This window comes from Passer domesticus, chromosome 22, assembly GCF_036417665.1.
Source record: "Passer domesticus isolate bPasDom1 chromosome 22, bPasDom1.hap1, whole genome shotgun sequence".
In the NCBI taxonomy this organism is placed as follows: Eukaryota; Metazoa; Chordata; class Aves; order Passeriformes; family Passeridae; genus Passer; species Passer domesticus.
Window position 1 is genome coordinate 7,151,998 of NC_087495.1, and position 15,255 is coordinate 7,167,252.

Sequence of the window (15,255 nt, forward strand, 5' to 3'; positions counted from 1 at the left end):
CCCACACGTGACACAAACCCTACCCTCCCCAGGCCATCTGCCCGTGAGATCAAGTGCCCTCTCTAAACAAACTGACAAGGAATAGATCAGCTGAAAGCCTTCGAGGTGCCCAACAATTTGCTCTCTCCCTCCCAACTGCATGGCTTTGTCTTCCTGGAAAATTACACTGAAAAACGAGAGGCTGGCCCCAAGTGTGGGGGACTGAACCCAAAGCTCTGCGGGAGAGGCACCTCCCAGCCCGAGCTGAGTACCCACAGCAGCCTCAGCCGAGTCAGTAACAGCTCCCTCGAGGGAATGCCAAAAGATCCTGGATGATAATGACCCCCCTTCCATGGAGCTGCTTTTGTTGGGAACAATGGAGCTCCCATGGTACCTCTCGCTGGCTGGAAATATTGGTATTAAGTGAGCGTGAGCACAGCTGTGTGTAAATGACACGTATAAACAGATTAGATTTGTGTATTTATACTGGATGCAAACACATTAATAGCGCATTTGCATACCCAGTTGGCTAAATGAGATTGCATGCAGAGCAGGATTACTGGTTACAAACACATTTATTTAGGATTTTCAATAAAGTATTTATATTGCCATTCAGGAGGTCAGGGTGGATTCATCATCCTTTTTCTCCTCTTTGCCTCCTCAGACACACACAAATGCTCTTGTCAACATGCCTTGCAGGGACTGCCCAGCCCTGCTCACAGCTAGGCTGGGAAAGGGCTCCAGCCAGCACCAGTTCCCCTATTAAATGTGATGTTTCAAGGGGGTGAGAGCTCTCCTTGTGAGCAGCATGATGCCAGTTTACAAACCTCCTCTTCCCCTCCTCTGTTTAATGCCAGGGATCAATGCAAGAGTCTGCATGAAAGGCAACATGATATTGAAGGTGACACAACAGCTCTCAGACGTTTCCAGAGCTGCAGGAGAATTCAGCTCTTCCTCCACCCCGGGCCTGGAGCTGTCAGGGTGTTGCTAACCTTTTGTGCTGACCCCAGCTGTATTTTCCCATCAGGATTTTTACCAGAGCTATTTTTATAAAGAGAAAGATTGCAGGTTCACCCAGAGCCCATGAAAGCTTTGATTCCCACTCTGCACTGTACCTGTGTCTGGGGGAGTCCCGATGGGAAAGAAAAAACAAAAGAGCAAAAAAACCAAACCAAAAATAAATAAATTTCCAAAATCAATTCTGTCTAAACGAGGAGCCTTTCTGTTTGCCCTAATTGCACCCTGATTATCAGCTCTGGGATCAAATGCTCCCAGGCCCTCAGCTCCAGGCTGCTCCCGTTAAAAACCCCGGCCCTGCCATAAATCACCCCCAATAAATCATCCCCGAGTGCTGGGAGGCACTGGGAGCACCAGGTTGCCAGGCAACCCGAGCAGGAGGGATGCAGGGATGGATGCAGGGATGGACACAGGGATGGAGGGATGCAGGGACGGATGGATGCAGGGATGCATGGATGGACAGACAGATGGATGGGAGCTGCTGACAAACAGCCAAGGGGCACGCTGTAAAATCCAGCTCCAAAGGCTTCTGTGAGGAACACCAGCTCCATTCCTGGCTGCTGCTGAGCTGTGGGAGGCAGAGATCCCACAGATCACCCAGAGATCCCACAGTGATCCCACAGATCACCCAGAGATCCCACAGTGATCCCACAGATCACTCAGAGATCCCACAGAGATCCCACAGATCACCCAGAGATCTCACAGAGATCCCACAGATCACCCAGAGATCCCACAGTGATCCCACAGATCACCCAGAGATCCCACAGAGATCCCACAGATCACCAGAGATCCCACAGAGATCCCACAGATCACCCAGAGATCTCGCAGTGATCCCACAGAGATCCTACAGAGATCCCACAGTGACCCCACAGAGCAGCAGCAGCAATGTGATCCCCTGAAGGAGACCAAACCAGAAACCCGAGCCAGCCCAGGCAGAGCTGCAGCAGCAGCTGATGCTCGGATCAAACCCTGCCCTGGGCATTAAAGCAGCAGCAGCAGGAGAAAAGGAAAGCTGCCTTGCCTTTCCTTTCCTGCAGCTCTGGAAGGGCTGCTGGACAAGCAGCCTCCCCTGTGGGAAGGCCAGCTCCTGATGGTTCCAGGTTTATCAGCCCTGGTAAGGTCCCACATTTCAGCAGGGGAGAAGAGGCAGGCAGAGATGAACCTCTCTTGAAGGCTGCTCAGTGTGCAATCTCCTCTTCTCTGCCTGAAGAAGAGGAGCTGCTCCCTTTCCAAACCAAGGCACAGAGGGTGAGGGCAGGAGGAGCTTCCAAAGGGAGCAACAAGTCCTGGCCCCGACCAAAATGAGCTTTCTGTTTATCCAGCATTCTCTGTCTCCTGCAATCCACAGCTTCTCAGTGTTGCTAACAGAGCTAACATGATTTGAGTGTGTTTTTTACATAAATGACTTTTTAAAGGTGCCTTTTAAGAGTTAAACAGAACAAAGGTCTGGCACATTTGTGACCCAGAAAAGCAAAACAAATGTGCTGCTGACAAGAGACAACAGAAAGCTTTTGATTACACTTCAGATTGCCTTTTCTGTACACAACGAGATTCATTTCTGGTTGTTATTTTAAGCTGCTGTTAAAATGCTAGTACACAAAAAGCCTTCCTGTACCTCAAAACCAAAGAGCAAGTGGAAAGAAAGAGCTGGACATGTTCCTCTTCAAGGACTACCTGAAATATCTTGTGTCATCCTTCAAGGCTCCAACACAGCATTTCCAGTGAAGAAATTCCCCACCACAGAAATGCTGTTCCCTTGGGATTTCAACCATTATTGTCAATTATTCTGGAGACAGTTTCTGCAGTCAAACAGGGATTTTTATGCAAATGGCAGAAGGAAACAAATAAAAGCACTTCAAGAGCCCCCAGACTTTGGAGCCATGAACAAATCCAAGAATAATGAGACAAAATGGGAACGATCCCTCTCAGAGCAGGTATTTCTGCAGGTGCCTCCCAGGTAAATCATTGACAGAGGCTGTGACTGCAGCCATGCCCAGGGTGGAATTCAGGCACTCGGATACAAATTCCAGGGTCTGACCCTTGCCAAAATGATACCAGACAACCTCTGGAAACTCCCTAAATTCCTCTCAGAGTAAGTCTGCCACTGGCTGCAGTGGAGTGAGGAGACACCTGAGCAGGCAAAGCTGGGTGGAGGAAATACTGGGGATGACAAAATCAAATTCCAGGCTGAGGGACACATCCTCAGTGAGGGGGAGAGTGAAAAAAGGACCACAAATAAGAGAGGAAATGATTAAAGATTTGAAAATGAAGGACCAGAAAGGCAGCTGTAGCAAAGGTGAAGGCTGCAAAGGAAACCTTGAAGGTGGATATTGTGGAGGGGCAGGGGGAGGTGGTGCTCAGACTGTGGAATTGCCTCCCCAGACACGTAGAACTGGACAATACCTGCCCATAAGAGATAAATGAAATATGCACCCTAATAAAGCAGAGGTGCCCTCTTTGCCTTCCCCAATTTGTGGCAAATGGGATGTTTGATTTGAGCACTGAAGTTATTCCAGAGCGGCGGAGGGGAATGTGCTGCCGTGCCATTTATCAGCTCCTCTAAATGCATAAGGCCTGGCTGATCAATCTCCCCTAAAAGCCATATAAATCTGAGGGAGGCACTCAGGGCTGGGGCAGCAGGGGAGAACAAAGGCTGGGGAAACCCAGGCTCGGGGGGAACAGAGGCTGTGAAAGCTGAAGCACAACCACAAAGCCCTCACCGCAGAACAGGCACAGCCACGAGGCACAAAAGTACAAAAGTACAAAAACAACGCTGGGCAGAGGCTGCAGATTTCAGCTCAGCCTCCTGGGCACAGACCAACACACGTGAGACAGCAGAGAGCAAGGGGAAAGCACAGGGCAGCTCCCGAGAGCACAGAGGGGCTGGCTGCTCCAGGAGCTGCCCTGGGAAGCTCCTCATGGCCAGGATGGACCCCAGCTTCCTTCCAGGGGGAATTCCCACACCAAACTGAGTTTCCTCACAGCCCACACGGAACCCCCCTCACTGGCTGTGGGGTCAGTGTGGGGCCAGGCTCACAAAGGGAGCCCCTGCAGCCCCAGCAGGATTCACAGAACCCTGGAACATCCCGAGCTGGAATCCCCCAGGAGCACTGGTGCAGCTCTCAGCCCTGCCCAGAACTCCCCAGCAATCCCTCCCTGTGCCTCGGGCAGTGCCCCTTCCCTGGGGAGCCCTTCAGTGCCCTCCACCCTCTGCCTGCTCCCACTCGAGGTGTGGAGCTTCCCCTGGACCGAGCCCTCATTGCTGTCAAATTCCTTCCATGGCACTGCCAGCATCAGCTCCACTGGCACTGCCACCCTTGGAACTCATTAGGGATCCGGGATGGATGCAGGAAATGATGAATATTTAGTCCCCATTCATCTACTACAGAAGCAGCCTATTATCAAACAAGTGACACCTTTACAAACTTAAATGAAATAATGGCTCCCGTGGAGGATTCCGAGCCCCTGACAGGATGGCAAGTGATTTAAGTAACATAAAGCTGAGCAACTGGTGATGGATCGTGGCTCTGCACTGCCTCTCTTACAGCTGTAATGGAACAAATGATCATTTCTCAGCCTAATTGAACGTGGCCGCCCCGCTCGTGCACAGAGGAGACAAAGCTTGATAATTTGCTTCATTAAAATGCATTTTTATGTCATCGGAAAGATTAAAAAAAAATTGGTTCTGTTGATAGGGGAGATTAGAAAAATAAAATTTATCATGCAAACAGCACTTGCAAATGAGGTGTATTTTGGCATTCATACTGCTTATGTTGTGCAAGAAAGATAAGCCCTGAGCACCAAAGCACACAGAGCATCCACATTGTGACAGTAATCAACATTTCTTCAATAGGAATTATGTCACTACACCCATTTGAAGAGCATTTTGTCATTTGCTGCTGCAATGGCCACTGGGCCAGGCGAAAAATTCCCAGCTAAGCTGTTGGGCAGAACACAGAGAATTCAGTGACAATCAGGAACTTTGGGGGTTTGGGGCTGTCAGCCTCTGTGTTCAAACAAAGAATCCAAGTCAAGACTCAGACAGAGACCAAACTACCAGGGAAAAAAAATTCAAAAATCAAATATCATCTTGTCAAGTCGCAGACAACGCTGTCATCCGCCTGCACTCGCTTTGTTTTAGGGGTTGGGGCTCCTGTGTTTGTAAAGCAAGCTTGTCAGGAACAGCAAATTGCCATTTAGACAGCAAACAACTCCTCCAAAACAAACCAGACATTTGCCACGCCAAGCAAGCCACTCCTGGGCTCTGTGAGTTAATAAAGTGCAATTCCAACAGAGGCACATGAAAAGGAGATGCTTTTACCTACATCAACCTGGACTAAGCCAACATCAGCTGGAAAGAAGCTGCAGAGTTCTATCACACACTAAAACCAGAAAAACACCAAAGCACTTCATTATTTATTGCTGTTTTTCAGTTGCACTTGCAGCACAAGCACCAGAGGGGAGTTCCACCCCTCCCTGGGCTCCCGGCTGTGCCAGAAGCCCCAAGCCCAGAAATGCCCAGCTGTGATGGTCCCTGCCCTCCCAGCTGCCCTCTGAACGCCGTGACTCAGTTTCCTCCTGGAGCAGCACAGGATGCAGCAGCAGGTTCTATTTAACCCAGATTCCTGATCCCTGGGCAGATAGGAGCTGCATGAAGGGTCAGCCTGGGGCAGGCAGGAGCTGCTGCAGGAGGAGCCTGGGGCTGCTCTGTACCAGGGCAGGTTCTGTGCCCAGGGCAGGGTTCTGTGCCAGGGCAGGGTTCTGTGCCAGCACAGGGTTCTGTACCAGGGCAGGTTCTGTGCCAGGGCAGGGTTCTGTACCAGGGCAGGGTTCTGTGTCAGGGCAGGGTTCTGTACCAGGGCAGGTTCTGTGCCCAGCACAGGGTTCTGTGCCAGCACAGGGTTCTGTACCAGGGCAGGTTCTGTGCCAGGGCAGGGTTCTGTACCAGGGCAGGGTTCTGTGTCAGGGCAGGGTTCTGTACCAGGGCAGGTTCTGTGCCAGGGCAGGGTTCTGTACCAGGGCAGGGTTCTGTGTCAGGGCAGGGTTCTGTACCAGGGCAGGGTTCTGTGCCAGGGCAGGTTCTGTGCCCAGGGCAGGTTCTGTGCCCAGGGCAGGGTTCTGTCCCAGGGCAGGTTCTGTGGAAGGGCAGGGTTCTGTGCCAGGGCAGGGTTCTGTACCAGGGCAGGGTTCTGTGCCAGCACAGGGTCCTGTGCCAGGGCAGGTTCTGTGCCAGGGCAGGGTTCTGTGCCAGGGCAGGTTCTGTGCCCAGGGCAGGGTTCTGTGCCAGGGCAGGGTTCTGTACCAGGGCAGGGTTCTGTGTCAGGGCAGGGTTCTGTGCCAGGGCAGGGTTCTGTGCCTAGGGCAGAGTTCAGTGCCCAGCACAGGTTCTGTGCCAGCACTGGGTTCTGTACCAGGGCAGGGTTCTGTGCCAGGGCAGGGTTCTGTACCAGGGCAGGGTTCTGTCCCAGGGCAGGTTCTGTGCCCAGCACAGGGTTCTGTGCCAGGGCAGGGTTCTGTATCCAGCACAGGGTTCTGTGCCCAGGGCAGGGTTCTGTGCCAGGGCAGGGTTCTGTACCAGGACAGGGTTCTGTGCCAGGGCAGGGTTCTGTCCCAGGGCAGGGTTCTGTATCCAGCACAGGGTTCTGTCCCAGCACAGGGTTCAGTCCCCAGGGCAGGGTTCAGTGCCCAGCACTGGGTTCTGTATCCAGAACAGGGTTCTGTGTCAGGGCAGGGTTTTGTGCCCAGCACAGGGTTCAGTGCCCAGCACAGGGTTCTGTATCCAGAACAGGGTTCTGTGCCCAGGGCAGGGATCTGTCCCAGCAGTGGGTTCTGTGCCCAGCATTGTGTTCTGTGCCCAGCACAGGGTTCAGTGCCCAGCACAGGGTTCAGTCCCCAGGGCAGGGTTCTGTGCCCAGCACTGGTTTCTATGCCCAGGGCATGGTTCAGTGCCCAGCACTGGGTTCTGTATCCAGAACAGGGTTCTGTGTCAGGGCAGGGTTTTGTGCCCAGCACAGGGTTCAGTGCCCAGCATTGTGTTCTGTGCCCAGCACAGGGTTCAGTGCCCAGCACAGGGCTCTGCTGGGCTCTGCTCAGCTCCAGCTCTGGGACAGACCCACAGACACCAAGCCCACCCTGCTGCAGAGCAACAGCAGCTCCTTGGGCCCTGTTTTTATCAAAGCACCCCTGCCCTTGGGAGGACAAAGGCAGCCCCACATCCCCCAGCACTGTCCCCACCTGGAAATGCACCCACAGGGATGCTGGAGAGCCCCAGGAAGCTCCATTTTTAAGATGCCCTTGAAAATGAGCTGGAAAGTTCTGACACTCAGCCTCTTGGTGTTTATGAACCTTGCAGGCAGCACATCCCTCCCCTTGGCAGCAGGGAGCTCAGGGCCTGCAGAGCAGCCCTGCTCTGGAGCACCCACCAGCAGCTCCCCAGGGCACCCACGGGTGCTTTGGGCTGTGCTGCAGCTGGAATTTGGAGTTTCTCTCCCATCCCACACAGAAACAGCTCCTGAGCCCTGGCTCCTGGCCAGGCCAAGGGGCTGGGCTGGTGATTTTGGGGATCAGCAGCATGGTAAGTGCTCAAGAGATAAAAATATTCCACATGAAGGCAGACAGAGCACACGCAGCTCAGCAAAGCCCAAAATGATACTGTTGAGGAAACAGCAACTCCTCTGGCAGCTGGGCAAAGACCAGCATCAGGGAAAGCACTGAAATCACCCACTCTGAAGCCAAGGTCACTGACAGGATTTATAGATTTATCCCTGAAGAGCCTCTGCTCAACATGAAATGCTGGAATAATTTTTTTTTAATCTCTCCCCCCGCCCCTTTGGGCTCCCTCATTTGCTGGAGGCCTTTAAAATTCATTCCTTTTCACAGCTGGTTAAACAATGGAATCTTTTGGCAAACTAAAAGGACAGAATTGATTGCCCTACACAAACTTTTCTGCACGTATAATTGATTTTTAATTCACTGCCTTATTTCCAAAAGGACTCGACAATAAACTCGGTGCTGTATGTGCAGTATTGATCCCTCTCAACAAGGGCTTGGATCAAAGACTGATGCAAGTTAATCACAAACAAAAGATTGTTATCTTTCATCTAGGAACCTGTGTTTAAACCAAATTCCCCTTTCTGAGCTGTAATACACCTTGTATTCTCCAGCTGTACTGCACCTCAGCACTTTGTAAACCTGCCAGCTACTCAGTAACTATAATTTTATGCAACCTTTAAATAACAACTTTTTCCCCCGAGCAGAATAATTTCATCCTTCACTGGTCACTTTTGACTGTGAGGGCTGATGGTTCTTTTCCACTCTGAGTTCTTAGAATAAGACACAGACAAGACCTTCCCACACGTGCTTAAACTAAAATCTTATTTATTCCTTAAACACAGCTCCTACAAAGCCAATCAGTCTGAGTCTGGTGGTTTTTATCTCAGTGCTCAGCTGAGTTTGAACTGTTGCTGATTATCACCCTTGCAGACGTGGCTGGATCCCTAAATTCCAGCAAATGTTCATTCAGTGGGACTCTCAGTGTTTATTTTTTGGGTAGAACAATGGCACTGAGCAGTAACTGGTGTCTCAGCCTTCCAAGCCCTCTGCAGGAGCCAGCCCTGCAATGCTGCTCAGCCTTTCCAATGCTCCTTTATGATTTCTTTCCACTCGACCCTTCCAGAGGCTCTGTTTCAATCTGGCTCTGAATTCCATTTTCTGTGGCTGCCACATAAACAGTAAATAAAATCCATGGTATCTGTGCCCCAGTAAGCAGCTCTGTCTCCCAGCCCATCTGAAGAGCCCTGGTTTCAAAGGAGAGCATGAGAACAATGTTTTTTCAGCAGCACACACTCCAAAAAGGGTGGATGAGACATTTGAGGATGATTCCAGGCAAAGGAGCCAAGCAAATAAGTCTGTGGGTTTTGCATAAGTAATTCCTTGACCTGCCACACTGGATTACAAACACTTGCAAACATATTAGGAGAGGAGTTTGCTGTATCCTGTCCTTTCTGGCAGCAGCATCTCCACTTGTGTTTTATGATAAACGAGTTTAAGCTGAAGCCAGGTGTGGATATTTTAAAATTTATGAACTTGTGAATCGATGTACACGGCCAATTAAGATTTAACACCAGCCAGGATTAACCACCCCTGCACATCAATGGAGGAGCTTGTTTGAATGGAGCTTGTTTACCTCAACTACTCGACATCAAGAGCCATGTAAAATATTCCACAGGCAGAATATGTCAAGATAAAAGGCAGTTCTCAGGGGTGGCACTGCCAGCTCTGCACAGGGGGACAGAACCTTCCTCAGGAGCACCTGGCAACTTCCTCTAGAGGATTTACCATGGATGGAGCAAAGTGCAGAGCCAAAGGGAGAAACTGCCCAGAAAAGAATGTCCAAGAGCTGCTGCACCCAGATCTGCTTCAGCCCCGAGTTCCAAAGGCGCTCCAATTAAACCAGCTCCTCACAATCAACATCTGACTGCTAATGAGGAGCACAGCTCCATGCAGGAGAGCATCCCTGTGCAATAAACTGCAGCAGAGCAGCAGCAAAGCCTGCCTGCAGCAAGCATGCATAAATAAACAGAATTAATAACTACCCAAGTGTGGACGGGTGACTTAATCTGTTTCGATTAGATGCAGCTCAGCCCCAGGCCTTTGTGGTATTTAAAATGTGTTCATCATGTTTAATTAAAAACCTAATAAACTGGAGGTTCCTGCAGTTCTGATTCGGATTTCTCTCTCCTGAAAGCCCTATTGATTTCGTCAGAACTTTTGATAAAAACAGAGAAGAAAGCACATTGTGAATGAAGAGATAAAAGTGTGAGCTGGCATGGGGTGAGCAGCAGCCAGGAGCAGCTCCTCTCCTCCTCACTGCCTGCACGTGAAGCACTCCAGAGCACAAAACCTTTCCATCAGGTTACTAAAACCAGAGCTGCTCACTGTTCCCTGTATAAATTACCTCTTTGGTAGTTATTGATCCCAAATGGGAGCTCATTTTTGCACCTGGAGCAAGAACAGGCTCAGAACTGCACTGACATCACTGAGGGACAAAAGCCATTTTGCAGAGAACATTTTCTCCCAGGATTTTTCGTGGTAATTTTCTAAGGATGGTTTGCCTTGGGAGATGTTCCCACTGGAACCACAGCAGGGGTGGGGATGTTCACTTCACCTCAGCTGGAGAAGCTCCTGATCCTGGCTCCAGGTTTGGGATCTCAGCCCCACCATCAGGGCAGGAAAGAGAGGAGACAGAGGCACTGCCAGGCTCATCCCAAGGCTCCAAACCCCCTCCCAGAGCAGCCAGCAGGGATTTCCTGCTGGGGAAGAGCAGAGCAGCACCAGCACCAGTCCATCCCAGGGGGGATTTCTGCCTGCCTGCACCCAAAGACTTACAGGGGCATTCTCAGAGGTGACCACGAGGAGCAGAGCAGAACTCACTGGGCTGGGTTTGGGAGGAGATTTCAACCTGCAGGAGGCACAAACCAAGACAACTCTGCTCCCCCAGCAATGCCCCTGCTCCATCCTGCTGTCTGGGGCAGCTGCAGCCCCCGGGCACCAGGAGATGCTGCTGGAGGATGTGTGTGCCTCAGCCAGGCACAGAATGTGACAATTGCTGCAGCTTGCCCACAGCAGTGAACTCCTGAGCACTGCCAGAGAAAGCAAGGCCTGCCCAACAGAGCTCAGTGGAAATGGATGCTGTCAGGTGGGGAAGGAGCCCTCACAAACAGGAAACAGCTGCTGGAGGAGCCTTGGCCACTCTCACAGGCTGTGGGCAAGGCTGCCTCCCCCCCTGTGCCTCTGCATTTACACACTGGGACAAAAAAGGCTTTAAAAATAGCCACAGGTTCAGAGACACCAGGGGAACAACACAGCCCAGCCTTGTATTTACACAGCCTCAGTAACTCAATCAGTGGCCAATTTTATCCTCTGTTTAATTCCAGCTAAACATCTGCAACCACATCAGCAGCAGGAAAAATAACACAGCTCCCAGCCTTTGTTTCCATCAGCTCTGACACTGCCAAGCAGCTCCTGCCTCACAGTTTGGACACAGGCAGCAGAGCTGCTCTCATGCAAAACAAAGGCTCTGGCTTTGGGCACCTAAGTCCACAAAAAAGTTTTAAATGTGCTGGTATTATTATCATTATTATTATTTTTCAGGTTAACTAACTAAAGCTCTGTATCAGGTGTGGGATCTGCTTGCTTATCCAACTGCAAGCTTAAATCTAAATATTTAAATTTAAGTAAGCCACATTTGCTGGGCTGCCAGAAGAGATTTATGACAGGTCTAGCCCACATAAGGACAGGGACTGGGCCTGGGTCTGCATTTCCCTCAGAGCTCCCTGGATTATCCCCAGCACAAGTCCTGGCATGGAGGGGACACTCACAGTTAATGCTGTCACCACAGTTCCATTGTTTTGGCCACACTCAGGGTTGACAGCTCAGTGTTTTCTGAGCAACACTTCACTGCAGAATTCCCCTGCAGCTTTAGCACCCCGTGGGTCAGAGCTCTCCTCCCTTTCCCAGGGCTGCAATAAGGAAACTTCTCCTGCAAGGCTCCGAAATGCTCCGAAATGCAGCACAGCTGCCTTGGGCTGGAGCTGCAGGGACCAAGAGGCTCTGAGGCTGTGCAGGTGGAGCTCTGCTGTCTATAAATAAGAGCACAGCTTGATCTCTGGCTCTGCCCAGCCTGGAGGGCTGCCAAATGTTTCTGGAAACTTGGACGGAGCAGAACAAGAACAAATATGATCAAATGAGCTGGGGCTGACAATGATTTATGGAGTCAGTGATCACTGCTCTGTGCTCACAGGCTGCACTTCTGCAGCAATGCTTCACTTTTCAATAAACTTTGTTTTTTTCCATTGGTAAGGCTCCATTCTCTCTCATTTAACGTGGCTGGATCATCCAAAGCCCTGAGAGCAGCAGCTCCAGCACTCACAGCCAGGGCAGCTGATGGAAAAAAGGAGAAAAAAGCTGCAGAGGGAGGGAAGGAGAGGGGCTGGCACAACTGACCCTGGAGGAGTGCAGAGGGCACAGCTGGAGCCATCCCAAACCCAGGGCACAGCCCTGCAAGGTTTGCTGCAGCACTCAGTGCCCACACAAAGCCCCTCTGGCTGAGCAGAACTGAGCAGGGCAGCGCTGCCCTGGCAGCCACAAAGGGGCTTTGTTGGGCTGGAAGCAGCCCCAGGCAGCAAGGTTGAAGTGAGGAGAGAGCAGAGCACACGTCATGCGCTGCAAGAGCTCCCTGAAAGCCTTGCAGAAAACCTACAGCTTAAAAAATCTCTCCAGCCACTGCCTGAATAATTAAAGCCACTAAGAGAACATGAAAGTCTCCTCCATTAATCAGTTCTGTTTCCTAACACCAATGCCAGCTTTATCAGTAGCTTAATAAGATCACATTTTTATTTTTGTTTACTTATTTAAACACTTCACCAATTAACCAGCTTAAAAATTGACACACTCAAGGCAAATAAAAAAACAAAATCAACCAAACTTTTCTCCTGCCACTTTTCCATGAGTAATTAATTCTGTCATGCACTGGATCAGGTTTTTTCATTTATATACCCATGCATGTGTATTTTTATTTACACACCCGCCCTCTTCCTGCTCATAAAGAGAACCTCTTTAGGAAAAAAAAAACCCAACATAAAAAAGCAAGAGCAGCAAGGTGAACCATCAAGGCTGGAGGAGATAAATCATTTCCTACCACTTCATCTTCAGTCCAACACTTCTCAATCAGCTTTGGCACAGGTTTCTTCACCAAGCGCTGCAGGGCTTTTCCAGCATCGTAGTTACTTTCATGCAGCTGAGAGAGAAAAGACAAATAGATCATTCAAAGGAATTAGCAGTGATCTGATATTGGAGGGGAAAAAAAAACCACTACAGGGAGCCACGTGAGATGTTCTCTGCCTAATTATTTTTCCTGTTGCTGTACGAAGTGAGATGTAAACAACCTGAGGGGTAACTGGGGTTCCAGCAGGGGAAGAAGCTCTGAACCAAGCAGGGATCCTTCCTTCCTTCCTTCCATCCATCCATCCTTCTTTCCTTCCTTCCTTCCCACACCTGCCCCAGGTGATGTTCAACCCAAAGTCACACTGCTCCCTGCCACTCACAGGGCTCATGACAAAATAAAAATTAATACACTTTGGGTTAGACTTCACACAACTTGGCTCCAGTCTCCTGCGGTCAGCAGGAGAAAAAAATTAAAAAAAAAAAAAAAACAACTTTAAAAAAAATAGTTCTAAGGCTCCCGTGGCATGCAATGCCTACTCACAGGCATGAAAATAAGATGTTGCCTTTTCTGCTGGGTACACATTAATTTTCCTCCCTGTTTGCACTCCAGCACTGGGAACAAATCCATCTCCAAGAAAAAAGCACTGTTTGTTTTGCCAGCTCACCTTGCAAATGCCTCTTTTCTGTGCATGCCACTACCTAGAGGACTTTTCACTCAGGAGATGTGGCAGTGCTGAGGAGAATGGAGCTCCTGTTTGCCTCCCCTCCCTGCTGCCTCCCAGAGCAGGAATAATGCCAAAGCCTCTTTGTAACTTGGAGGGCATCTTTATTTTGCCTCAAGGACAACACGTGTTTTTCCCTGGCATTGCCCAGGCAGCTCAATCTGCAAGGAAAATAAACCAGACAAGGCCAGAAAGAACAGCCTGGGCTGACAGGCAGCTGCTCCAGAAAAAGAGAAGTTTACAGGGCTGCAAGGCTGCCCCAGATCAGCCACAGATTATGTGGGATGAACTCCTGAGCAATAATGACATCAGTAACAACCCCAAGCCCAGCAGCACAGATGTGACACAGGAGCATGGAGCACAGAAGGCCCCTGTGAAAACATGCTACAAGCTCAGGGGCCTCTGAAAAATGTTAATTTTAGCAGGTGGGAGTGGGAAAAAAGGGTTTGTAAATGCCAGGAGTAAAATAATGCAGCAGAAAGGAAAAATATTTTCTCTAAGTGCTGGAGTTAAATTTACATGTTCCAGCCTGGCTCATTCTCTGCTTTCTACTTTCAGCCTTTTAGTATTCCTGAGCACTTTATTGGCAAGATTCAGAGTATAAATAACAGCTAATGATGACTGCCTCTGGTTTCATTAACTTCTGCTTGAACTTCTCCAGGTACTTCTATAAACACTGCATCACTGTCCAGGCAGCCAGAGAATCTCCACTTTTAGCATTAACTCTGCATCCAAATTTGGCACCTCTGTGAGATTTGATCTGTGAGCAACTGCAATGAAGAGAACCACCACAAATGCACCCTGAAACAGAAAACACAGCAGCTTCTGCACCACTGGACAGGATTAAAGCACAGTTCTGGCTGTGCAGGTGCCCAAAAGGCTCCTTCCCACTGCTGTTACAGAAAGCAGCTCCCAGGAAGGGATTTCACATCAAGGCTGCACATTCCCACAAGGCTCCAGTTCCTCCTGCAGCCTCTGAGCAGAGCTGCCATTTCTGTCTGGGTGATGCTGCAAATAAATTCTCCTCTGGCATGGCTCAGCTGTCAGGCACCTCCAGTCTGTAATGAACCCATGAATTACATCTTGCAGCTCTGACATCTCTGGGCTTGCTCATCAAAATATTGTTCTTCAATTGTAATTTATAACTTAATTTAAATGTCCCTTTCCTGTGACCTTTTTAGAGCAGAGTGCCATTGCATCTGGCAGCTCCTGCTCCAGCAAGGCTTCCTTTGGCAATTACAGCCATTATGCTGTGCCTTGAAAAGCCCAGCCCAGCCAGGCTGCATTCAGGGCTCAGCATTAAATAATTGCAGTCCATTAAGAGCACTGAGATCCCAGAGCCTTCTTCTCCAAGGAAAAATTGCTGCAATCCCAGGAGAGTTTTACTGAACTGCTCCAGAAGCAGGGAGTGCCAGCCTGGTTTGGGCTGGAGCTCAGGGCAGAAGGGATTGTCCAGAGAAACCACTTCAGTGGGGCTGCAGCACATCCAGCATGGATGGACAGCCCTGGAATTCCCATGGGATGCTGAGGGAGAAGGAAAAGGACCAGGAAAATGAGGAGCAGGATGGGGATTGCTGCCACCAGCAGCTCCATCTTTGCTGTGATAACTCCAACCCAACACCTCCTTTAACACAAAATGTAATTCAGGCCACTTCCTTCAGTAGCAGAGCTGACAAATTTCAGTGGGCTGTGGATGGTCTGTGCAGCTATGGACATCTTGCCCTACTGTGACAACGGAATATGCTCCTTTTAATTTTTATCAACCATTCCTAAAACCCAGCAAGACAGGAGCCCCAAGTGCCCTTTAGGGTAT

At 50.0% G+C, this 15,255-nt stretch overlaps 1 protein-coding gene across 7 annotated transcripts in view; it reads right to left on the reverse strand.

Annotated features, from left to right (window-relative positions):
* Positions 1 to 15,255, reverse strand: part of RERE (arginine-glutamic acid dipeptide repeats) — a 168,626-nt gene that overhangs the window by 44,260 nt on the left and 109,111 nt on the right. For all 7 annotated transcript variants that reach the window (XM_064397459.1, XM_064397458.1, XM_064397463.1 and 4 more), the window contains one exon: positions 12,695 to 12,793. In XM_064397459.1, coding sequence (XP_064253529.1) covers positions 12,695 to 12,793 — 99 coding nt within the window. The remainder of the gene's footprint in view (positions 1 to 12,694; positions 12,794 to 15,255) is intronic.